The sequence below is a fragment of the Lolium rigidum genome, chromosome 6 (genome assembly GCF_022539505.1).
Source record: "Lolium rigidum isolate FL_2022 chromosome 6, APGP_CSIRO_Lrig_0.1, whole genome shotgun sequence".
Taxonomy (NCBI): Eukaryota; Viridiplantae; Streptophyta; class Magnoliopsida; order Poales; family Poaceae; genus Lolium; species Lolium rigidum.
This window is the reverse complement of record NC_061513.1, coordinates 134825560-134851877: the sequence shown is the minus strand read 5'-3', so window position 1 is coordinate 134851877 and position 26318 is coordinate 134825560. Positions and strand designations below refer to the sequence as shown.

At 46.0% G+C, this 26318-nt stretch overlaps 1 protein-coding gene and 1 non-coding gene across 2 annotated transcripts; one reads left to right on the top strand and one right to left on the bottom strand.

Moving 5' to 3' along the window:
• Window positions 1-12366: 12366 nt before the first annotated feature.
• LOC124661192 (probable hexosyltransferase MUCI70) lies at window positions 12367-16593 on the top strand. Its single transcript, XM_047199049.1, has 9 exons — window positions 12367-12616; window positions 13301-13534; window positions 13639-13852; window positions 13975-14084; window positions 14162-14361; window positions 14946-15049; window positions 15414-15601; window positions 15698-15897; window positions 16185-16593. The coding sequence occupies exons 1-9, from the start codon at window positions 12367-12369 to the stop codon at window positions 16380-16382; spliced, it is 1698 nt and encodes a 565-aa protein (XP_047055005.1). The 3' UTR covers window positions 16383-16593.
• A 109-nt stretch (window positions 16594-16702) lies between these two features.
• Window positions 16703-16775, bottom strand: TRNAK-CUU. The gene has a single exon. It is a non-coding gene; the product is annotated as a tRNA-Lys (tRNA).
• Window positions 16776-26318: the final 9543 nt, after the last annotated feature.

The window sequence follows — 26318 nt, the reverse complement described above, 5'->3', positions numbered from 1 at the left end:
AAGCAATTAGATAATGAACATGTTGCTCAAGCATGGGAGAGAATGAAATCTTTGGTGAAGAATTGCCCTACCCATGGACTAACTACCTGGATGATCATCCAAACCTTTTATGCAGGATTGAATTTTTCTTCGCGGAACCTATTGGATTCAGCTGCTGTAGGTATCTTTATGTCCATCACTTTGGGGGCGGCAACAAAGCTTCTTGATGATATGATGACAAATTACTCTGAATGGCACACGGAAAGAGCTCCACAAGGTAAGAAGGTAAATTCTGTTGAAGAAACCTCCTCCTTGAGTGATAAGATTGATGCTATTATGTCTATGCTTGTGAATGGTAGATCTAATGTTGATCCTAATAATGTTCCTTTAGCCTCATTGGTTGCCCAAGAAGAACATGTTGATGTGAATTTCATTAAAAGTAATAATTTCAACAACAATGCTTATAGGAATAATTCTGGTAACAACTATAGGCCATATCCTTCTGCTAATGGTAATGGTTATGGTAATTCTTATGGGAATTCTTACAACAATAATAGGAGTGTACCCCCTGGTCTTGAAGCTATGCTTAAAGAATTTATTAGTACACAAACTGCTTTTAATAAATCTGTTGAGGAAAAGCTTGATAAAATTGATATTCTTGCTTCTAAGGTTGATAGACTTGCCTCTGATGTTGATCTTTTAAAATTGAAAGTTATGCCTAATAAGGATAATGATAATAAAATTGTTACTACAGCAAACTCCATCCAAGTTCGAATTAATGAGAATATTAGATTGATGGCTGAATTGCATGCTAGGTGGGAAAGAGAAGAAAACGAAAAACTTGCTAAAGAGAATAATGTAGCTAAAGTTTGGACTATTACCACCACTAGTAATGATAATGCTTCACATGTTGCTACACCCCCTACTATCAATGGTAAAATAATTGGTGTTGGGTGCAAAACTGCCTGAAACTGCTGAAATTGCTAAAACTGCTGAAACTGTTTGTGATAAAACTGCTGAAATTTTTCAAAATGTTGGGGACAATGATCCCATTGCTGTAGATCATAATGGTTTAGATTTTGATTATTGTCACATCTCTGAAGTTATAAAGTTCTTACAAAAACTTGCTAAAAGTCCCAATGCTAGTGCTATAAATTTGGCCTTTACAAAACATATTACAAATGCTCTCATAAAAGCTAGAGAAGAGAAACAAAAACTTGAAACCTCTATTCCTAGGAAGTTAGAAGATGGTTGGGAGCCCATCATTAATATGAGGGTCAATGATTTTGATTGTAATGCTTTATGTGATCTTGGTGCATGTATTTCTGTTATGCCTAAGAAAATCTATGATATGCTTGACTTGCCGCCATTGAAAAACTGTTATTTGGATGTTAATCTTGCTGATAATGCTATAAAGAAACCTTTGGGGAGGATTGATAATGTTCGCATTATGGTTAACAATAACCTTGTCCCTGTTGATTTTGTTGTCTTGGATATTGAATGCAATGCTTCTTGTCCCATTATATTGGGAAGACCTTTTCTTCGAACTGTTGGTGCTACCATTGATATGAAGGAAGGTAATATTAAATATCAATTTCCTCTCAAGAAAGGTATGGAACACTTCCCTAGAAAGAGAATGAAGTTACCTTATGAATCTATTATTAGAACAAATTATGATGTTGATGCTTCGTCTCTTGACAATGCTTGATTCACACTTTCTGCGCCTAGCTGAAAGGCGTTAAAGAAAAGCGCTTATGGGAGACAACCCATTATTTTACTTCTGCACTTTATTTTATATTTGAGTCTTGGAAGTTGTTACTACTGTAGCAACCTCTCCTTATCTTTATTTTATTGCATTGTTGTGCCAAGTAAAGTCTTTGATAGTAAAGTCAATACTAGATTTGGATTACTGCGCAAGAACAGATTTCTTGCTGTCACGAAATTGAGCCGCCCCTGCTGTAGAAAATTTAGAAAAATCTGCCAATTTACGTGCGTGATCCACAGATATGTACGCAACTTTTATTCAATTTGGGAATTTTCATCTGAGCAAGTCTGGTGCCTCTAAAAAGTTCGTCTTTACGGACTGTTCTGTTTTAACAGATTCTACCTTTTATTTCGCATTGCCTGTTTTGCTATGTTTGATGGATTTCTTTGTTCCATTAACTTTCAGTAGCTTTGTGCAATGTCCATAAGTGTTAAGAATGATTATGTCACCTCTGAATATATGAATTTTCAATTATGCACTAACCCTCTAATGAGATTGTTTTGAGTTTGGTGTGGAGGAAGTTTTAAAGGGTCAAGAGAGGAGGATGATACAATATGATCAAGAAGAGTGAAAAGTCTAACCTTGGGGATGCCCCCGTGGTTCATCCCTGCATATTTTAAGAAGACTCAAGCATCTAAGCTTGGGGATGCCCAAGGCATCCCTTCTTCATCGACAACTTATCAGGTCACCTCTAGTGAAACTATATTTTATTCCATCACATCTTATGTGCTTTACTTGGAGCGTCTGTTTGTTTTTTTGTTTTTGTTTTTGTTTGAATAAAATCGGATCCTAGCATTCTTTGTTTGGGAGAGAGACACGCTCCGCTGTTTCGTATGAACACATGTGTTCTTAGCTTTATTCTTAATGTTCATGGCGAAGGTTGAACTATTTCGTTCATTGTTATATGGTTGGAAACGGAAAATGCCGCATGTGGTAAATGGTATAATGTCTTGAATAATTTGATACTTGGCAATTGTTGTGCTTATATAGATCATGTTTAAGCTCTTGCATCATGTACTTTGCACCCATTAATGAAGAACTACATAGAGCTTGTTAAAATTTGGTTTGCATGATTGGTCTCTAGAGTCTAGATATTTTACGGTTAAGGTGTTTGAACAACAAGGAGACAATGTAAAGTCTTATAATGCTTACAATATGTTCATATGTGAGTCTTGCTGCACCGTTTTATACTTGAGTTTGCTTCAAACAACCTTGCTAGCCTAGTCTTGTATTGAGAGGAATTCTTCTCGTGCATCCAAATCCTTGAGCCAAAAACTATGCCATTTGTGTCCACCATACCTACCTACTACATGGTATTTCTCTGCCATTCCAAAGTACATTACTTGAGTGCTACCTTTAAAAATTCTATCCTTTGTCTTTGCAATATATAGCTCATGGGAAAAATAGACTTAAAAACTATTGTGGTGAAGAATATGTACTTATGTGTCTTATTTCTAAATAAGTTGCTTGTTGAGCGGTAACCATGTTTCTGGGGACGCCATCAACTATTACACCTTTGTTGAATATCATGTGAGTTGCTATGCATGTTCGTCTTGTGTGAAGTAAGGGCGATTTTCATGATCAAATGGTTTGAGTATGCATATTGTTAGAGAAGAACATTGGGCCGCTAACTAAAGCCATGATTCATGGTGGAAGTTTCAGTTTGGACAATTAATCCTCAATCTCCTATGAGAATTTTAAACTGTTGTTGAATGCTTATGCATTAAAGAGGAGTCCATTATTTGTTGTCTATGTTGTCCCGGTATGGATGTCTAAGTTGAGAATAATCAAAAGCGAGAAATCCAATGCGAGCTTTCTCCTTAGACCTTTGTACGAGCGGCATAGAGGTACCCCTTTGTGACACTTGGTTGAAACATATGCTATGCTATGATAATGCATGTTAATCCAAGCTAATTAGGACAAGGTGCGAGCACTATTGGTAATCTATGCATGAGGCTTGCAACTTATAGGATATCTTATACATAACACATATGATTTATTACTACCGTTGACAAAATTGTTTCTATGTTTTCAAAATGAAAAGATCTAGCACAAATATAGTAATCCATGCTTTTTTCTGCGAAGGGCCTATCTTCTACTTTATTGTTGAGTCAGTTCACCTATTCCTTCTATCTCAGAAGCAAACACTTGTGTGAACTGTGTGCATTGATTCTTACATGTTTACTATTGCACTTGTTATATTACTTTGTGTTGACAATTATCCATGAGATAAATATGTTGAAGTTGAAAGCAACTGCTGAAACTTATATCTTCCTTTGTGTTGCTTCAAAGCTTTCTACTAAGAATTTATTGCTTTATGAGTAACTCTTATGCAAGTCTTATTGATGCTTGTCTTGAAAGTATTATTCATGAAAAGTCTTCGCTATATGATTCATTTGTTTACTCATTATCTTCACCATTGCTTCGAATCGCTGCATTCATCTCATATGCTTTACAATAGTATTGATCAAGATTATGATAGCATGTCACTTCAGAAATTATCTTTGTTATCGTTTACCTACTCGAGGGCGAGTAGGAACTAAGCTTGGGGATGCTTGATACGTCTCAAACGTATCTATAATTTGTTATGTTCCATGCTACTTTTATGATGATACTCACATGTTTTATACACATTATATGTCATTTTTATGCATTTTCCGGCACTAACCTATTGACGAGGTGCCGAAGAGCCAGTAGCTGTTTTCTGCTGTTTTTGGTTTCAGAAATCCTAGTAAGGAAATATTCTCGGAATTGGACGAAATCAACGCCCAGGATCTTATTTTTCCACGAAGCTTCCAGAAGACCGAAAGGATTACGAAGTGGGGCGACGAGGCGCCGCCACACTAGGGCCACGCGGCAGGCTAGGGCCCGCGCCGCCCTAGCGTGTGGGCCCCTCGTGACGCCCCCGACTCCGCCCTTCCGCCTACTTAAAGCCTTCGTCGCGAAAACCCTAGTACCGAGAGCCACGATACGGAAAACCTTCCAGAGACGCCGCCGCCAATCCCATCTCGGGGGATTCAGGAGATCGCCTCCGGCACCCTGCCGGAGAGGGGAATCATCTCCCGGAGGTCTCTTCATCGCCATGATCGCCTCCGGATCGATGTGTGAGTAGTTCACCCCTGGACTATGGGTCCATAGCGGTAGCTAGATGGTTGTCTTCTCCTCATTGTGCTATCATGTTAGATCTTGTGAGCTGCCTATCATGATCAAGATCATCTATTTGTAATGCTACATGTTGTGTTTGTTGGGATCCGATGAATATTGAATACTATGTCAAGTTGATTATCAATCTATCATATATGTTGTTTATGTTCTTGCATGCTCTCCGTTGCTAGTAGAGGCTCCGGCCAAGTTGATACTTGTGACTCCAAGAGGGAGTATTTATGCTCGATAGTGGGTTCATGCCTCCATTGAATCTGGGACAGTGACAGAAAGTTCTAAGGTTGTGGATGTGTTGTAGCCACTAGGGATAAAACATCGATGCTTTGTCTAAGGATATTTGTGTTGATTACATTACGCACCATACTTAATGCAATGGTCTGTTGTTTGCAACTTAATACTGGAAGGGGTTCGGATGATAACCTGAAGGTGGACTTTTTAGGCATAGATGCATGCTGGATAGAGGTCTATGTACTTTGTCGTAATGCCCTGATTAAATCTCATAGTACTCATCATGATATATGTATGTGCATTATTATGCCTTCTTTATTTGTCAATTGCTCAACTGTAATTTGTTCACCCAACATGTGTTTATCTTATGGGAGAGACACCACTAGTGAACTGTGGACCCCGGTCCATTCTTTACATCTGAAATACAATCTACTGCAATTGTTCTTTACTGGTCTTCGCAAACAACCATCATCATCCACACTATACATCTAATCCTTTGTTTACAGCAAGCCGGTGAGATTGACAACCTCAATGTTACGTTGGGGCAAAGTACTTTGATTGTGTTGTGCAGGTTCCACGTTGGCGCCGGAATCGCTGGTGTTGCGCCGCACTACTCCGTCACCAACAACCTTCACGTGTTCCTTGACTCCTACTGGTTCGATAACCTTGGTTTCATACTGAGGGAAAACTCGCTGCTGTACGCATCACACCTTCCTCTTGGGGTTCTCAACGGACGTGTGTTAACTACTACCACGCCAACATCAATGGCCAACCGCGACTAAAGGCCTTTAGGCCTGGCACGAAGGCCTTTAGTCGCGATTGGTCAGGCCAACCGGGACTAAAGGCCCACCCCTATAAATGCACTTCAACACACTTCACTTAGCAACTTGGTGTGCCACTTCTATTCACAAGGGGTGGTGGGTTTGCCTTGGATCCTCTTATGCACACAAGGTGTTCGATGAAATTCCCGAGAGCATGAAACAAACATGATATGAAGTGTCCGAGCCACACTTAAGCTTTCTCATTTATTTTTCCTCCTCGATCGCGATTAGCAACTTGAACATTTCATGTGTCATTGATAAAATATGCATGTGTGTAGTTCATTGTTTAATTTCTATTATTTCTAGCTAGTTAGTTTAACAAATGCATGATGGGCAGATGAATCGGCAATGGATGTACGGTAACCGACTCTCGGGCGAGTTCATTACGGGTTTGAATGATTTCCTCGTAGTGGCTAATGCGAACAAGCAGAGGGGTTTTGTTATATGTCCATGTTCTACCTGTAAGAATCGGAAGGGTTACTCTTGTTCAAGAGTCATTCACGTGCACCTGCTTCGACACGGTTTCATGCCAAGCTATAATTGTTGGACCAAGCATGGAGAAAGAGGGGTTAGAATGGAAGAAGATGAAGAAGAGGATGATATCGATGAGAACTATCCTGATCATTTCGGTGATACTTTCATGGAGGATGCTGAAGGAGGGGAAGCAGAAGGGGAAGGTGAAGGGGAAGGTGAAGAAGAGGCACGTGATGAGCCCGCTGATGATCTTGGTCGGACCATTGCTGATGCACGGAGACGCTACGAAACTGAAAAGGAGAGGGAGAATTTGGATCGCATGTTAGAGGATCACAAAAAGGCTGTACCCAGGATGCGATAATGGTCTGAAAAAGCTAGGCTGCACACTGGATTTGCTGAAATGGAAGGCACAGGAAGGTGTAGGTGACTCAGGATTCGAAAAGTTGCTGAAAATGTTGAAGAATATGTTTCCAAAGAATAACGAGTTGCCCGCCAGTACGTACGAAGCAAAGAAGGTTGTCTGCCCTCTAGGTTTAGAGGTTCAGAAGACACATGCATGCATTAACAACTGCATCCTCTACCGAGGTGAATACGAGAATTTGAGTGAATGCCCGGTATGCACTGCATTGCGTTATAAGATCAGAGGCGATTACCCTTGTGACAATGTTGAGGGCGAGAAACCCAGGAAGAGGGTTCCCGCCAAGGTGATGTGGTATTCTCCTATAATACCACGGTTGAAACGTCTGTTCAGGAACAAAGAGCATGCCAAGTTGTTGTGATGGCACAAAGAGGACCGTAATTCGGACGGGGAGTTGAGACACCCCGCTGATGGAACGCAATGGAGAAAGATCGACAGAGAGTTCAAAGATTTTGCAGCTGACGCAAGGAACATAAGATTTGGTCTAAGTACAGATTTGGTCATAGCACCTGGCCCATGACTCTATGCATCTACAACCGTCCTCCTTGGTTGTGCATGAAGCGGAAGTGTATTATGATGCCAGTGCTCATCCAAGGTCCCAAGCAACCCGACAACGACATCGATGTGTACCTAAGGCCATTAATTGATGAACTTTTACAGTTGTGGGGCAGACCTGGTGTACGTGTGTGGGATGAGCACAAAGAATAGGAATTTGACCTACGAGCGTTGCTTTTCGCAACCATCAAATATTGGCCTGCTCTTAGTAACCTTTCGGGACAGACAAATAAGGGATACAATGCATGCACGCACTGCTTACATGAGACTAAAAGTATACATTTGGGAAATTATAAGAAGAACGTGTACCTGGGGCATCGTCGATTTCTTCCCCGACATCAGAACTTAAGAAAGAAAGGCAAGCATTTCAACGGCAAGGCAGATCACCGGCCGAAGCCTGCCGAACGTACTGGTGCTGATGTATTTGATATGGTGAAGGATTTGAAAGTCATCTTTGGAAAGGGTCCTGGCGGACAATCAGTTCCGCAGGGAGTTGACGGGCACGCACCCATGTGGAAGAAGAAATCTATATTTTGGGAGCTAGAATATTGGAAAGTCCTCGATGTCCGCTCTGCAATCGACGTGATGCATGTTACGAAGAATATTTGCGTGAACCTACTAAGCTTCTTGGGCATGTATGGGAAGACAAATGATACAAAGGAAGCACGGCAGGACCAACAACGTTTGAAAGACCCAGAAGACCGGCATCCGGAATGGTTTCAAGGTCGTACCAGCTACGCTCTTACCAAAAATGAGAAGGTCATCTTTTTTGAATGCCTGAGCAGTATGAAGGTCCCGTCTGGCTTCTCGTCGAATATAAAGGGAATAATAAATATGGCGGAGAAAAAGTTCCAAAACCTGAAGCCTCACGACTGCCACGTGATTATGACGCAATTGCTTCGATTGCTTTGAGGGGCTCCTACCGGAAAATGTTCGAGTAGCCATTGTGAAGCTATGTGCATTCCTCAATGCAATCTCTCAGAAGGTAATCAATCTAGAAGATCTACCACGGTTACAGAACGATATGGTCCAATGTCTTGTCAGTTTCGAGTTGGTGTTCCCACCATCCTTCTTCAATATTATGACGCACCTCCTGGTTCACCTAGTCGAAGAGATTTCCATTCTCGGTCCTGTATTTCTACACAATATGTTCCCCTTTGAGAGGTTCATGGGAGTATTAAAGTGAAAGGACGAGATGTCGCCTAGAGGGGGGTGAATAGGCGTTTTAAAAACTCTTACGGATTTGGCTTGTAAGAATGCGGAATTAGACTAACGTTTAATTTACAAGCACAAACCCTAAATATGCTAAGCTCAACTAAGTGCAATAATAACAACTAGAGCTAAGCAAGATAGGCACAAGATATATGTAGCACAAGTGATAGCAAGATATAATAGATACTTCAAGCTCGATGGCTATCACAAGGAAAGTAAGCTCGGGTATAGAAATAACTGAGGCACGCGGAGACGAAGATGTATTTCTGTGTTCCCTTCTTTTGCAAGAAGGTACGTCACGTTTGGAGAGGTGGAGGTCCCACGAAGGATTCCCTAACGCCACGAAGGCTCACCTTCTTCTCCGAGCCAAACCCACGAAGGATAATGGCCCTTTCCTTATGGTTAGCTTTTTCTCCACTCCGGAGATGGCAAGCTCCACAACCACTTCACAAGCTCCACGAAGGAGAAGCCCGAGCCTCTTCACAATCTTCCACGAAGAGGTCACCAAGACACTAACCGCCAAGCCAACTAGGAGGTCACCCTCCAAGAGTAACAAGCTCACGGTCTCTCACTCGAACTAATCGTGGTGGAGAGCTCAACACTATGCAATGATGCAAAGCAAGAACACTAGAGGTGTTCAAATCCTTCACACTCAAATCCCACCAAAGCAACAAATGCTAGGATGAGATTAGAAAGGAAAAACAAAGAGGAAATCAATAAATGACTCCAAGATCTAGATCCAAATGGTTCCCCTCACTTAGAGGAGAGATGGATTGGTGAGGATTGTAGATCTAGATCTCCTCTCTTAGATCCCTCAAGAATGAGCAAGAATCATGGGGGGAATCAAGAGAGAGGGCAAGGTCTTCAAAGTCAACAATGGAGGAGAGAGAGTGGAAGAACTTGTCCAGCCCAAGGTGGAAGAAGGGATATTTATAGTCCAAGAGGAAATATAACCGTTGGGAAAAAGTTGGGCTGAGTCAGCCGTCGAGGAGGCCGGTCAACCGGGCCAGGGGCCGGGCCGTCCGGTCCAGGAGCCAGTCAGACCGGGCCACAGGTCGGACCCGGCCGGTCCAAACCGGGCCTGTGACCGGGCCATGACCAGGACACTTATGTGCCTTACAATACATGCCCCGGTTGGCACCAGTCCACGGGCCGGTTTGAACCGGGCCATCCGGTGGGACGGCCGGTCACGCCGGGCGTGAACCGGGCCAGCAGGAAAAACATGTTATACAAAAACTATGATAACTTTTGTGTTCGGACCCCGATTGACATGAAACCAATTTTGTTGGAAAGATAACGACGAATAGAACCCCCACGGCCACACGCACAACCAGGTTTGCGTCCAAGTCCAAGAGTCAAGAGAGAAAACCTGCTCGTGCCAAAGGAAGCTCCCAGGTAGAATAGGGGACAGGCGAGAGGATGTCGTGTTCCACACTGTGCGCAGCCACGCATCCATGCTCCGACGCAACCTCGAGTTCCCTGCGTGCTCCTCATCCCCGATGTGCACCCTCCAGCCCTGGAAGAAAGGGTGCAGGACGAAGAGCCGCCGGAGGAGAAGGTCAGAGATGGGAGAGAACGGCGGCACCAGTGAGATTGATTAGGGAGCAGCGACACTGGAGAAGTCCAGCGGGGGAGGCAAACACATTTGGGAATTTGGTAAGAGGTGATGAAGAAGAGATGCTAGAACTGGAGTAAGTGTAAAGTGTGCAGATAGGGTAAGAGATTTTTTCTCCCCGAGACTGGCTACATAGGAGAATAAGACACATGGAGATTTTTTATACTTGGGCCATGGATATTTTTGTAGTTCTTTGTACCATAGAGTTACATGAATTTGTACCTCTAAATACTAACTACTAATTTCATATAAATTTTGTCCAGAACATTTGCTAATTTTGGACTAATCAAGAACCATTAAGATCTCTAATAACCTCATTTAGAGAAAGACGTTCAGCCTATTAACTATACTATTTTAACTAAATATTCTGAAAAATCGGAAGCATGTACACTTACTATATTATGCGTAGAAAGCTAAATTTTGAGTTGATCAAAATTGACATAGGTAAATTGATTATAGATAGGATTATTTTGGCAGTGTACTTATTTTTTTTTAACTTCATGTCTAGGATGAATTCATATACCACGTTGGAATAAAATGTAGCCAAGGTTGTTCATTTGGTTTCATTGGGCGTCGCAAGATTTTTCAAATAACACACATTTTGCCCTCTCTTATAATCATCATAGGTTGACGATGTCATGTTTGTATTTTAGTTATATGTTGATTTGTTTACATGTGTTGTTGCCCGTAGCAAGGCACACGAGCATCTTTACTAGTTCTCATAAATGCCTGTTCTACTGTTGTACGAGGCGTTCGTCTGCAATTGATCGGTTTTCATGCATGAATCGATCCAGCCCCCCCAACGGTTTCCTTAGATTGTGCGTGACTATAGACATCAAATAAACGACCAAGCAAACATTTTGTTGTAAGACAAATCTATACCGTCTATGCCGTCTATACATGACATGGCAGAGCAATAAAGACAACCATTGTCTAAACCGTTGTACATGCTCTAAAGGAAGACCGTATTCTCTTTCTCTTTTTCTGCCTCTTCAAACAAAAAAAAAAGATTCTAATTATCAAATATAGAAAGAAAGGATGATGTCACCCGGTTGTAAATGCAGTTAGAAAATGTGACAAAATACGGCCATGCATCAAAGGTACTCCCTCCGTCCTAGATACTAGCTGATTGGGTCTCATTTTCTCTCTCTCATTGGTGCATGCAGCCCCCTTTCTCTCTCTCCTTGGTGCATGCATTCTCTTTCTCTCCCTCATTGGTGCATGCAACCCATTTCTCTCCCTCATTAAATAAAATTATGCCTTAGAGGTGGGGGTTATGGGACAAATAGTTTTTGGGAATATGACTTACACTCTAGGAGAAGGGAGTACTAGTAATCAAAGGTAGAAAATGTGATAAAACGTCGTTTCGGACAGACACAATCGATTCAAAAGGCAACCGAAAAAGGGTCCGTTTGTTACTACAACGTTACTACTCCGTACTTGTTTTGTGCGTTGTGCCGGCTGATAAAACACTTCCGCTTTTTGCATCAATCGTCCAGGAACACTTGCCAAGTACTACTCCTCATCCGGGCCCACCTGGCAATCTCACCTGTCAGCGCCAAATGGCAAGTGCCACCGACACGCCCCCACAAATACTTACTTTTCCCAACCGGCGGCAGGTGCACGTACCCCTACCCTGCCCTACCAGATCCGGTCCTCCTCCCCGTCGTCGTCAGCCAGGCCGGTGGTGGTGGTGGTGGCCGCCTCCGCGTGTGGGCAGTGGATCGCACCAGGCCGACGACGAGGGAGACCACCGAGCACCAGTGGCGAAGGAAGGCGGGAGGAACCGTCCCCGAGCGCGTCGTCTCGACTCGACTCGTCTGGTCTGTGCCCAGCCCACTCGCTTCCAAGCCGAGGGAGGATCACATTCACATGCGCGCTCGCGGACGCACACCTACCTCCGCCTCGCCCTCCAATTCCCACCCCGTCGCCGCCGCGCCGCGCTCCTAATCCCCACCGGCCCACCCGGAACCCATCGCTCCCCCGCGCGCGCGCGTTAAGTGGCCTCCCAGGCCGCGATCCGGGCCCCCTCTGCCGGCGGGCGGCTCGGCCGAGGCGTCGGAACCCCGCGCGGATCCGATTGGCCGGCCGGACCGGACCGTGATCTGCCGATCGGGATGCTGCGGGGCGGGAGGCGATGAGCGGAGCCGCGGCGCTGGGGCTGCGCAACGGGAGCAGCGGCTCCCTGGCCCTGGCCGCGGCCGCCGGCGGGAGGAAGGCGGGGCCCGCCAGGGGGTGGGGGTGGCGCGGCGGCGCCGGGGAGAAGGAGCGCCTGCAGCTGCTCCACCGCGCGCTGCGCCTCGTCGGCCGGCGCGGGGCGGGCCTGCTCCTGCTGCTCGCCGTCGCCTCCGCCGCGCTCCTATGCTCCCTCTTCGCCGTCGTCAAAGGTAGCAATCTCCCTTCTCCTTCCGCCACTGCCGCACCGCGCTTCACTCTCTGCTCCCGGTCATGTCGGAATTGGCGTAGCACTTTAAGAGTGTTCAAAGTCACGCAGCTGGCGTTGCGAAATTACGATTGGTTTCGGAGTTTGGAGATGGTTCAAACAGCAGCAGTACTACTATGTTGTCCGTGCAGTGCAGATTGTGTGACCCTTCCCCACGTCCTACTGTTTCTCATCTCTATTTGTTTGACGCTGTAGCTGCTGACCAATTCCACTGCTTGCTAGTGTTCTCTACCTTTTGCTTCATAGTTATGATTGTTTCCTGAGGTTTCCGGTTAAGATTTCAAAATGCCAGGGTTTAGCTCCGCCGAGCTTTTTTTTTGTAGCTCCCATCTTAGGTAGTCTCACCACCTAGTAATCGAATTGTTCTAGTTTGCTGGTCAAAACCAGTACCAGCACGGCAGCACCTGCGCAGCCAATGTCTCGCATCTTTCTTAGGGCATATTTGAACATGCATTGTGGCCAATGCATCGCGTCTTTCTTAGGGCATATTTGAACATGCATTGTGGCCAATGCGTCGCGTCTTTCTTAGGGCATATTTGGTCCAAGAGTCAATAATTCAAATTATAGTAAAATTGACGCTGTTACAAAATGTGGCCACTGACCTTTATTGCTTTGCATGTTTTTTCAGATGACACCACTTCTTCAATCATCATTGCTAGCAACTACGAGGTCACGAAAGCTATCGAGAACTCTGTCTACCCCAGCACAGCAAGGCCTGTGGTGATGTCCAAGGACCAGTACTCTGCTAGTGATGTCAACACTAATCAGCTTCATCTTTCGTTTGAAAACTTGACAAATCATCCCTGTGATGGTTTCGCGGTTCCTCCTACCCTGTTTGATAAGAAACGCACCGGACCTCGACGTAAGCTCAGTTCTTTGCAGTTTTTTCTAGTTAAGCAATGCAAAAAAAAATTTGTCCCAGCGAATATGTGCCTTATTGTTTGATCTCTTTCATCTCCTCTGTAGCATGCCCTGTTTGCTATGTCTCGGTAGATGAGGCATTTGCTCTGATGCCTCCACAGGCTTCGCCATCTCCTGTTCTTCAAAACTTAGATTACGTCTCAGAAGACAGCGGCACTGCAAATTTCTCGAATCAGGGATCTGTCTTTGGAGGGCATGTATCTCTGGATCAGAGAAATAAATCTTTTGACATTACCAGTTCGATGACTGTCAACTGTGGGTATGTTACATTCATCTGCTCTTTCAGAATTCCAGATTAATTCCTAAGCTTTTCTGCACAATATTGTTCTTTGAACTCCGCAATGTAAATACTGGTTGAAATTGTTTGCACTGTCTTATCAGATTTGTCAGAGGAAAGAAACCTGGCCAAGGTACCGGATTCGACATCAACGATGACGATCTCCTAGAAATGGAGAAATGTCGTGGGCTCGTCGTAGCTTCCGCCATCTTTGGTACTAGAACTGTTTACGAATGGTCGTAACTTTTTTTGCATTCAATTATCTGCTCACAGTTTGATACCATTGCCCAGGGAATTATGATATGATTCAACATCCAAGGAATGTCAGTGAATTGTCAAAGGCAAATGCATGCTTTTATATGTTTGTAGACGAAGAAACAATGGCCTATGTCAAGAATTCTAGTTCACTGTACAAAGATAATGAAGTTGGCCTCTGGAGGCTAGTGGTTGTCCGAAACCTCCCTTATGAAGATCCCAGGCGTACGGGAAAGGTGCCCTTTTTATTAACTGTAACCTTTGTAATGTACTTTCCACTTGAACATGCAGTCACAGAATCAACACATCATGTGCAATTCAAGATAATATTGAATATTGAAATCAAATATTAACTACATAAACAATGAAAATGTGTAAGGTGATATGGTCAGTACATGTGACAAACTTGTCGAGGGGCTACTATGCAAAACATACTTTTGGGTTATTCATCTTTGGGTGTCTTGTACTCTAACTAGTTTATCAGAAATTCAGAATCTAATAAAATGCTGCTTTTCCTTCGCTTGTCTCTTTACACCTTAACTCGTTTCATTTTTGGGACCATGCTATAGCCTATAGTTTGCTAGTTGAAACAACTTAACATTGTGCAAGAGGTTGTAAGTTTGTCTGTTGATGGTGGATTTCTGGGAGTTCTGTCCAGATGTCTTAACTGAAATTTCTTCTAGGAGGTTTTAGTTCCAACGGGCTCAGTAGTTTCAATTGAAGGAACATAGAAACTAATGCTCTCCGACATGGTTATTTGTATCTATACATTGTTATGACTTATGAGCACGATGAATGACCAAATACTTAACTGGTGCAGATTCCTAAGCTTCTGCTCCATAGGCTATTTCCAAATGTGAGGTTTTCAGTTTGGATAGACGCAAAACTTCAGCTTGTTGTGGATCCTTATTTACTGCTTGAGAGGTATGCTTGATGTAAAGAGCTTTGGTTTATTATGTGTTACTTAGTGCTGAGAGTATTCTTGAGAAAAAAAATCTGGCAAATACTTAGTGTTGTGTCAAATTTAGTCCTGCCATATTTGAATCGGTGGGTTAGAGACTGACCGGAGGTATCGCCATTATAGTACTCCCTCTGATCCATCTTATTTGTAGCTAGTATAGATGTATCTAGACTCATTTCAGTTCTAGATACATTCATATTAGAGGCAAGTAATATGGATCGGAGGAAGTATCAAAATCGCATACATCGGATTATTATTTTGCGAAAATTTTCTCTCTGGACTCTTGTCGCCTGTAATGTTGAGCCTGACTGTTTATTTTCCAATCAGGTTTCTGTGGAGAAAGAATGCTTCTTTTGCGATATCTCGGCACTACAGTCGTTTTGATGTGTTTGAAGAAGCAGAGGCTAATAAAGCCGCTGGAAAGTATGACAATGCGTCAATTGATGAACAAATAGATTTTTACAGAAATGAGGGCCTAACACATTATTCAACAGCCAAGCTTCCTATCACTAGTGGTCAGTGAACTCATCAGAGTGTACATCCTGCATGATTCATGAGCAGTTCAGTTTAATCTTCAAGCATGAATCGTTTCCCTTATGCAATGTGTGCAGATGTCCCTGAAGGCTGTGTGATCATCAGAGAACATGTCCCCATCTCGAATCTCTTCACATGTCTTTGGTTCAATGAAGTTGACCGTTTCACTGCCAGGGATCAAATTAGTTTCAGCACCGTCCGAGACAAAATAAGGGCTAAAGTTGGCTGGATGCCTCAGATGTTCCTGGACTGTGAAAGACGCAACTTTGTTGTGCAGGTATTTACATCTTCTCCAATCTAATCTTTGCCCCCTCAAAGCACTTCTTGAATGCACATTGAACAACTATCTAGTGGTTACCTCATAACTCAACTCCTGACCAAGTGGACTATATTTTTGGCGTTGAGAATCCCACAGGCAGGCACATCACATGCTCACTTTCTAAGCTTATAAGTATCAGGAACATCACATGCTCACTTGCTAAGCTTATAAGTTACAGGCGTAGCACATGCTCACAGCTCACTTGTTAAGCTTACAAGTATCTCTTTCCGGTTGACTTTTACCAGGCATACCACAGGGAGCTACTAGAGCAAATGATTGCGTCCCGCAGGAACGCTCCTCCTGTTGAACCATCGCGGAGACTTAAGCCAGGCAGCAGAAAAGCTCCCCCGTCGAAGAAGCCTCTTGTGAAGCGGAAAAAGGAGAAGAAATCTGGGCGAAGACGGGTGCCGAAGCCCGTGACCTGGGCGATGGATGCTGTGTGATGGAGGCCCATCAGGGCTCCCGGCACAGGACTACGGCAGCTGATGATGCCAATATGGTGGAGAGGCTTGTAATTCTTTTTGCGCCCACGGAATTTGTTCATAGTTAATTCTTCATTGTTATTGTAAATAACAGCGGTAAAGCAGTATCATTCAAATGAGTTGGGAAAATGTGCTGGCCTTCTTTTTCTGCTGATGACAAACCATTACAAAATGTGATTACTCCTTACTCCTAGTGTAAAAAATAAAAAATGTGTTGACAACCATTACAAAATGTGATCTCTTCTGTGGAGTTGTAGTGTAAAAACGAAAAAATTACATCACGCCCACCGTGGGGCTCGAACCCACGACCACAAGGTTAAGAGCCTTGCGCTCTACCAACTGAGCTAGACGGGCTTCGCGACAGTTGTCTGAAGTGAGTAAATTTGGAATGAAGCTAGTTACCATTCTCTTGTCCTGCATAGAATGGCCTAAGGTCGACGGCCCAAAATACTACTCCACCCCCTGCATGTACCACTCTAGTAAGACTTCAAGCACGAACATCACCATCGCTGTGCCAACAGGTTTTACATTTTTGTGGCATTTCGAAATGACATAGTAGAACACACGCAGAAACCGCTATACTCGATACCAGATAATGCACTACTGTATGGAATAGTATGTTATCCATGTAGCAGCATATTAACCATTCATTTCATTGCGTAGAACATACTCCCGCGAGATGAGTCAACATGCGTCAGCCATCACAGGAAAATTCTGGCATTGGCATGAGCACTTTGACATCAGAAAAGGGAGAACAAAATAAATCCGAAATGCATTTCCGCTATAGGGTGCGGCCAATCTCAACTTGGAACACAAGGCCCGCTGACACTCTGAAGTCTGAACCCATTGCCGATGCAGGCTTGGATTAATTATATTTTGCATTACGGAGAACATACTGAATTGCAAGCCGTTTTCTTATTAGGAATAGTGCTCTTAGAGTAATATGCTTGTTGTATTACCAGGGGCCAAAGGCCACAATATATAGTACATGCACATGTGCACATATGCAGAAAGCTCCCTAACATATGGGGAAACTACAATATACAGATGTATACATCTAACCCCCCCCCCCCCCCTCAAACTCATGGTGGATCCACAACACTGAGTTTGGAGAGTAAGAAATTATGCTGCGCTCGAGTCTGGGCCTTCGTAAAGAAATCCGCCAGCTGCAAATCTGAAGTCACATAATGAACCGCAACAACATCATCCTGCACCTGAGCACGTGTGTAAAAAGCATCACACTACTAGGAAAAGGCTTACCACCGGCGACCTAAAAAGGCTTACCGCCGGCACTTTTGGATTCGCCGGCGATAACCTCGCCGGTGGTAATGCCTTACCGCTGGCACCTTCGTTTTCGCCGGTGGTAACTTGTCGTTATCCCCGGCGCCTTCGCATATTCGCCGGGGGTATCTGTTACCGCCGGCGCATAAGCCGTATTTGTATGTGCCGGCAGTACATATTTAAAGAAACAAAAAAAAGAATAAAAATCAGTTACCGCTGGCAACCAAGGCTGTTCGCCGGCAGTAATGAATTTAAGAAACAAAAAAAAATCTCCATGTGCAGACAATCCCAGGCGGACAACTATCCAACAATATAAACATGGGCAGACAATCCCAGGCGAACTGGAACCTCCCTCGATCAGAAAATACAAAAGAACCTATCAGCCATAAAATAAAATGTAACCGCACCAGACGTGCGCCGGAGAACGACACGCCTCCGTTGCCGTCACCACCGCCCTATCGCCCTGTCCCCACAGCTCTTCACCCTGCCAGTAGCCATGCTTCTGTCGCGCACGGCCACCTGCTCTTCAGCGTGGGGCGCCGACCACCGCCATTGCAGCACCGTCCGCCGCCTTCTTTGCGCCGGGGGTGTCGGCCACCGCTACTGCACCGCCGTCCGCCTTCCATCGTCGTCCAAACGTCCAGCCATCCGTCCACAAATCAACAACAGGTACCAACGCTTGCACCATTCGCGGACTGTTTCCTCAATTCGCAGACGGCATCGAGGGCAACTCCTTCTAGCGCTCACGCTTGGCAACCTCGGCATAAACAAACAGATATATGAGATTCTAGCTTCAGTGTGAAGAAAAAATGTGTTTGAACTGTAAGATCTAAATAGAGGGAAGAGCTGATCAATTCAGACAGTTCTCTACAGGTACATTATTAGAAGTAATTACTCAATCGAGTCGCAAAGACAATTCAGAACAACAGCTGATGTGATACAATGACAATATATTGTGGTATAGAGCACAAATTGCTCATGAGATATTGTGGTATAGAGCACAATTGTTCACTTCTTTTTTGGATCATTCTTCTTGTCTGCATTGGCACCTTTTTTGGTGGTCTTCTGCTTGCTCCCAGCTAACACAACTGGGAGATCATCCTAAGTATCATCCTCCTTATCTTCCTCTTCAGATATATTGAATTTTGCACACAAATTCTTGACTACTGATTTCTTGTCAAGAGGTGTAACAACAGCACATGCAAGGCGGTTTTTATCAAAGCATGTCCTGGCTTTGTATCCCTTATGGAGAGCTTTAGTTCTACCACTCCTTCTAACCTCAGAGCAAGCAAGAGAAGCCTTGGATTTTCTGTTTCTCAGATGGAGAGCAGAGGTTGATGAGTGTGCCTGGCCTGCAGTCAATCTACTTGGAGCCTGTGGAGTGAGGAATCCTTGAGTGACTTCTGAGCTTGCCAAGGAGAGAGTGTAGACAGGTGGATTCTGTGATGGACACTTCCTAGGCAGCACAAAGGCTCTTGAGTCAGCAGAAGTGGGAGCATCAAGTTCACTCAAAATTTGCTAGATTCTGGACTGAAGAAGATTCTTTGCCCAATCGAAATCTTCATGAGTCAGTAATTTGGTTGTAAAGAAATCAGCCCACTGAGTTGGGACAATAACATTATTGACAATGGATCCATCTAGCTTGAAATGTGAAGACCAAGCTGTTGTGCCTTCCTTAGAGAAATAAAAGGAGGCCCCGTCAGAAGGATAGTGTGCAGACATATGTGCCACACGATCAATGATAAGATCAGGCAAAAGAACCAAGCCAACATTCAGATTTTGCTGCTGAATTATGGGAGGAGCCACATTCACTGAATCATCAGATTCATCAAAAAGAGTATTGGCAGAGCTGATGTTAACATTGAGGTCACTGTGAATTTCCTCCACTTGCATCATGTCCATCTCTACCACATCTGCAGAAGCTTGTTAGGAAAATTGGGAGCTCCTAAAGCAAAGACCACAGAGGCTGACCATTATTTTGGATGACATGATTAATTAAGTCATTATGCTCAAGAAAATCTTCCTCATTCAGCTCGTGGGGAACATTATTTAAATCAGTAGCAATGTTGTGAGATACATCATTGAGGTCTAGATCAACATCCAACATTCACGGTTATAAGAAAAGGCCGGTGATTAATCCCTTTGTTGTGCTCAACGAAGTTGATCTCGCGACCCTGGAACTGATGGGGACTATTGCTAACTAACCAATCTCTATCTGAAATTGAGCAAACCCTGACATAAGCAGAGCCGATAGGGCAGCGCTGGGTGATATCGAGGGTGAAGCGCAGCTCATATTCAATAAAAGCTCCGAGAAATAACCTGGTAGCTGAAAACGGATGGTTAACTGGAAGACCTGGCGTAATGGTGGCGATGGCGAGGTCTTCATGCTTGGCGGATTCCTGTCCGGCGACGTGGTAGCGGCACTGCTGTGGCCGACGAGGCACCTCCAGGATCTCGAAGTGGCCAAGAGATGAACGGCGACGGATTCACCGGAAAGTTGGCCATCTCCGATTGGCTCAATGTAGTGGCGGCAGGTGGAGGTGACGGCGAGGAGCTATAGTGTGTCGGAACATCAGGGGTTTGCAAGGGAGTTGAAGCGACAACGCCTAGGCTGAGAAAAGAAAGTGGAAAAAACCAGGATTTCTTTCTGTTTACGCGTGGTCATTTACCAACTGAGCAGATCCCACCTTTAAATTTAGTGATGTGTCCCGGCTGAGATTCATTGTTGGAGAAAGGAAAATTAAGGTCCAAATTAGGCATGACCAGACCTTCCTTATTCCAGCTGATTCACTTCCTTAGGAATCCAAATAGACGTTAAAGCTGCTCGGCAGTCTCTCTTAATGTGATCTGATTTATTGCAGCTTGATTTTATTCCAATAATTACGCCTCAAATGACCATGATGGACATAAACGACCTGGGCTAGCTAGGAGGGTCATCGGTTGGCATTTGAAGCCTCTCAAAGGCCGAAACACGTTCTTGGGCCGGTGGGTATTGGAGTCTGTCAAAAGCGGAGACACGAGGCTGGGCCGCATCGCATGGCGTCACTGTCTGGCCAGTAGCAGGGTTGGCCCGATTGGAGTTGGTCTGAATAGTTTGAAAATTTGGCTCCATGCTTCCGGCACGACTGAAGAGAGCAGGAGGTTAAAGACCGAATTCAACAGAACGGAATTTGCTGAGCTGGAGTCGTGGAATTAGGGCCCCAAAAAATCTGCCCCACTAACTCCTCCGTGGGTTTGGACGTAATCAGAGCACAAATCTCCTGTAAATGGTGATCTTCCGGAGAATCCGAAGGAGAGACGATAGGTCTATCATCAACATCGAAACGATGGCAGCTCCGAATCTGCTATAAATCAAAGCCAACAATTATGGCCTCTGAGAGTGACTCCTTTTCTCTGATGGAGAGCCGATGCAGAAATGTGAGCTTTTGAGGAGACATAGCAGTACGATTGACCTGGGGAGAAACTCGCCCAATGGGGATCGTATTTTCTCCTATCAAAGGTTGACGAACCACTTCAGCAAAAGACTTCTTGCCCACCACAGTCCATGCATGTTGCTCTTCTTGTTCCCATAGATGAACGAAATTTGGTCCTCCATTTCCCCATAAGAGAAAGAACACATCAAAGTTCTGACATTTGAAAAGCCTTAAGCTGTTAATAAAGAAACCCACTTGCTTATTACAAACAAAAAACCTGAAGGATCTATCACGCAGCAAAACAACTTTGAAATCTTGAGGGATACCACCCAGACAAGCTTGCAGGAGACGAGCAACCATGGTGGGATCAAGACGATGTTTCGATTGGCCAAAAGAAGCTACCAGGAAGAACTCTTGCAAAGAAATTCCAGGGCAAAGATCCAAGACTGGACCTGAAAAAGGCTTCACAATCGGCTGATATTGATCATAGATCATGACACGATGGCATGGCATGGAGATCTCGGAGCCAGAGGAGATCATCTCGCCGGCATTGAGGAAACTAGCATCGTCCAAAAGCCCATCACTGTCCAGCAAGGCAAGTCGCATTGCATGCGGACACATGTAGAGGAAACTGGAGCATGAGTCCATGGAGCCAACCCATGCGTCACGAAATTAAGACATTCTATGGCGCACTAGCCACTGAATTTATTTCTGGTGCGCCACAGAATAATATACACGTATACACAATTTTGAACTGTCTGATGTACATATACATGTTTTATACAGGTTTTATGCTGTTATATATACATGTATGTACATATATAATATAGACATCATGGATACTAGACAGATATAACATTATACATCATCATCACATTACTTAGAGCCCGATCGAGTTATACATATAGGTCCATACAACTCATAATCCATACAAAATTCATCATCTTGAGATACACAAGAAGTGACACCGGCCGCTGCCTACACTAGAATGAAACAGAGTACCGCTGCGGCGATGGTGAGCAAGAGCGAGAGCACAGCGAAGGTCTTCATCTTGCACTTGTTCGACTGCTGCTTCCTCCACTTGGCAACCGCCTCGTGTCTAGTCGTGTATCCTTTGCAGCAGTTACCGCTGAACTTGTGCACCTGTTTCTTACAGTCCTCCCAATCCTCGTGGACTCCTGGAACCCGCCCCTCGAACACAACGTAGTACGTCATCTCTATGGACACAAGGAATATTAGTATATAATGCAGTGGAAAGAATTAGAAGGTTCACATGCATACATATTCACAAGAATTAAAGCGAGGAAATAATAATAAACCTAAAAGATATATAGCATCGATATCACATAAGTAATTAAGTTCAACGATAACGACGATAATAGTAATTGAAGTCCAACAACGACGACCGTTTCGAGCAAATTAAGCAAGTTTAGTTTACAACACACTACACATTGTCCATCGATTCAAAGTAATGGTAGGCACACCGACCTCGATCAACAATATGTCTTCTTCAGTGGCTCCGGGAACGGCTTGTACATGTCCTTCGTCGTCCACATACTCCGATCACCCTGCCTATGTAGGCATTCTTCAATATCCCGCTTACACAACCCTCTGACTTAGTGTAAGATCCCCCCTCGGCTGCACACATCTTCTTTGATAATTTGAGATAGCTTTACTTGGATGCGAGTAAGTCTTCTCTAAGATCAGCATCGTTGATCTCCCCTTCCATTTTAAGGGGGTCTCGCATACTAGGTGGCAGATTCACCATCTCTGCATCCGCGACAGACCCTTTAAGGGGATGGAGGACATAGAAGGCCTCCTTCATATTGTCAGCTAGCTGCTTGATGCAAGGGGAAGTCGATCACGTGCTTGAACCAAAGCTTGCCAGTGTCCGGCCTGATAAATTCCCCCTTCTTGTCGAAGGTGCCTTCAGGGTTGATCCAGCACACGAGTTTGCATGATTGACACAGACATCTTATCTAGCGCCTATTGTTCCGAATCATGTCCTCCATCGCGTTTTTCTTGTATCTAGAGATTCGAGCGGAACTAATCGCGAGGACTATGGTTGCCTGTCAATTGTATACATAGAGCAGAAAATTAGAACCGCAACACATGCACACACATGCATGGACCTCTCCTAAAGGTATACATAGAGCGGAAAAATTCGGCATGACCTCTCCTAAAGGTAAGACTTATGGGTGGTGCAAAAATTTGCCGAAACTGAAATGAATCAACGTTTCAACAAACATCCATGCACCACACCGGCACACACAAGTGCTTCACCTGCAACAAGCATCCATACACACCGACGGCCACACAAGATCGACATGCATATGCATGTCCCCTCCAACTACTCATCCATGTACCACACCGGCACACACAAGCTCTTCACCTGCAACAAGCATCCATACATACCGACGCGGCCACACAAGATCGACATGCAAATGCATGTCCCCTCCAACTACTCACCTTGTAGATTCGATAACGAAACGAGACCGCGATCGATGAGAGTGTGGTGTGTCAGAGAGGAGGAGAGAGTATGAAGAGCCTTCTCCTCACCACCAATTGTGTATCAATCAAAGTAAGTGCAATAAATACCAAAGCAAGTGAAAAGTATGGCCAAAATAGGATGAGAAAGAAGGGGCAGACGAGCTAGATGGAGGAGGAAGAATAACTTGGGTAGTTAGGTTGGTGGGGGATTGGCACTTTTCTAGATCTGGTTCGCTAATTCTGTGGCGCACCAGGACCAGTGCGCCACAAAATGTCTTATTTTTGTGACGCATCAGGCAGAGTACGCCACATAACGTCTTAATTCTGTGGCACACTAGGGCTGATGCGCCACAAAAAGCCTTAATTATGTGCCGCACTGGTCCTAGTGCGCCATAGAATTAGTGAAACCAATGATTGGGCCTGATCGGGTCCTAGTGCGCCTTAATTATGTGACGTTTTCAGAAGCAGCTGGAGCGAAGGGGCGGCAGTGCGGAAGACCGCCGCATTGCGCTGCTTCCACAGGTGCCAGCATCACAGCAGGATGAACGCCGGCGCCGTACCGGGATGGACGGAGCTAGGCACCGAGAGGAGGTGAAGCTCCCCGATATGAGCAGCACCAGGGACGACGACGCCAATCGTGGCCCAGAAGGCGCGCGCCACGAGGAAGTGGAGGATTAGGTGGCTCGCCATCTCGAGAGCCTCGTCGCAAAGAGGACAACCGGCCTCCGAGGTGCGAAGGATATTCTTCCGCAGCAGGGTGTCGCGCGTGTGCACCCGATCTTGAATCAAAAACCAAGCAAAGAACTTGACACGTGAGGGGCGCGACTCCCCCAGATGAAGTCGGCATGGGGAGAGTCGACACCGCCAAAGCAGAACAACTTGTAAAGGGCACCGGCGGAGAGCTTGGCCTTGGGCGCGGCGCAGAAGGTGAGCCGCCGCTGGTCGGGCTGGCCGGAGAGGGTGACCGCGGCCAGGGAGGCCTCAAGCGAAGCAAGCTCGTGTTCGCCGGCAGCAGTGAGCCTGGGCACAAGGATCTTGTCGATCCCATGCAGCAGCACGGCGGCCACGACCGCCTCCTGGCGGGTGGTGTGCGAGAAAATGAAGCGATGTGAAAGGCACAGGGCGCCGCTGGGAGCCAGCAGTCGTGCCAGAAGGAGGTGCACCGCTCATCTTCCACCGAGACCTGCGTGATCGAGAGATAACGGGGCACCAGAGCGCGCAAGCTCGCCCAGTGGTCGCCGGCGGGCTCGGAACGGACAATGTCGGTGATGGAGCCATCGCCGATCATGTTCCAACGCCAAGAGGCCCAGGGAGAGGTTGGACGGACGTGGAGGCGGTGGAGGACCTTGACGAGGAGGCAGGCGTTCTGCACCCCGAGGGCGCGCACGCCGAGGCCGCCCTCACCCTTGGCCCGGCAGACCTTGTCCCAGGCCACCAGGCACTTGGCGCTGCTGACATGGTCACCGGCTCCCCAAAGGAAAGCACGCCGGAGAGCATCCAGCGCCTTGATCACAGCGGGCGGCAGAAGCATCGCTGCCATCGCGTGGGTGGGGAGCGAGTCGAGGACCGCGTTCACCAGCACGAGGCGACCAGCGGGAGAGAGCATCAGGGCGCGCCAGCCAGACAAGAACTTGTCGGCTTTGGCGATGAGGGGCACGAACGCGTCGATGCCGAGCTTCTCGCACGAGAGGGGCAGCCCCAGGTACGTTTGAGGGAAGCCCTCCACCACACACCCGAGAGCAGCAGCAGACCTCGAGACGCTGTCGGCGTCCACATGCATGGGCACCATGGTGCTCTTGGTGAAGTTGATGACGAGGCCGGTGGCACGGGCGAACCGGTCGAGGATCGTCTTGGGCTGAGCCGCAGCGCCATCGCCCGCACGCACGATGATGAGCGTGTCATCCGCATACTGTAGCACCAAAGGAGGGAGCCCGTCGAAGAGCGGGTGGCGTAGCACCCCATCCGTCTTGATCATCATTTGGAGAAGGTCGGCGACGATGAGGAAGAGGTAGGGGGAAAGTGGATCCCCCTGCCGCAGTCCGCGTTTGCAGCGGATCCACCAACCCGGCACTCCGTTGAGGAGGACCGCAGACCGGGAGGAGTGAAAGATGGCGTCGATCCAGTCACACCAGAGGGGTGGGAAGCCACGGATGAGGAGGATCTTCCGCAGGCTCCGCCAGTCGATGGAGTCGAAAGCTTTGGCGAAGTCCAGCTTCAGGACCAGAGCAGGAGTACGCCGTTTGAAGCAGCATTGCACCATCTCCGTAGCATAGATGAAGTTCTCGGAGATGCTCCGCCCCGCGATGAACCCGGACTGATAGATGTCGATGATGTCCTCAATTTGGGCCCGGAGACGCGAGGTAAGGGCTTTGCAGATGATTTTCATGTCGCAGTTCTGGAGGAAGACTGGACGGAAGGCGCTCGGCGGCAGCACCCCATCCCGCTTGGGGAGGAGGACGACATGGGCGCGATTGATACGCACCAGGTCCGCTTTGTTGTCGTGGAAAGCTCCCAGGAGACGCAGCATGTCAGAGGAGACGACAGGCCACGCGGCCTGGTAGAAACTTGGGCCCAGGCCATCAGGCCCAGGCGCACTGTTGCGGTCAAGGCCGCCCACCGCAGCTAGGATCTCAGGCGGAGAGAACGGCCCGATCAACCGCGGCCCATCCACCGTGCGCGAGCCAGAGTAGAGCACCGCCAGTTCGAAATCCCA

Excerpts from the sequence above, each read along its gene's own strand:
- LOC124661192 (XM_047199049.1), top strand. The coding sequence starts at position 12,367 with ATGAGCGGAGCCGCGGCGCTGGGGCTGCGCAACGGGAGCAGCGGCTCC. Across the intron at positions 14,085-14,161 it reads CGTAGCTTCCGCCATCTTTG|GGAATTATGATATGATTCAA; the intron begins GTACTAGAACTG and ends ACCATTGCCCAG. Across the intron at positions 15,050-15,413 it reads CCTTATTTACTGCTTGAGAG|GTTTCTGTGGAGAAAGAATG; the intron begins GTATGCTTGATG and ends TTTTCCAATCAG.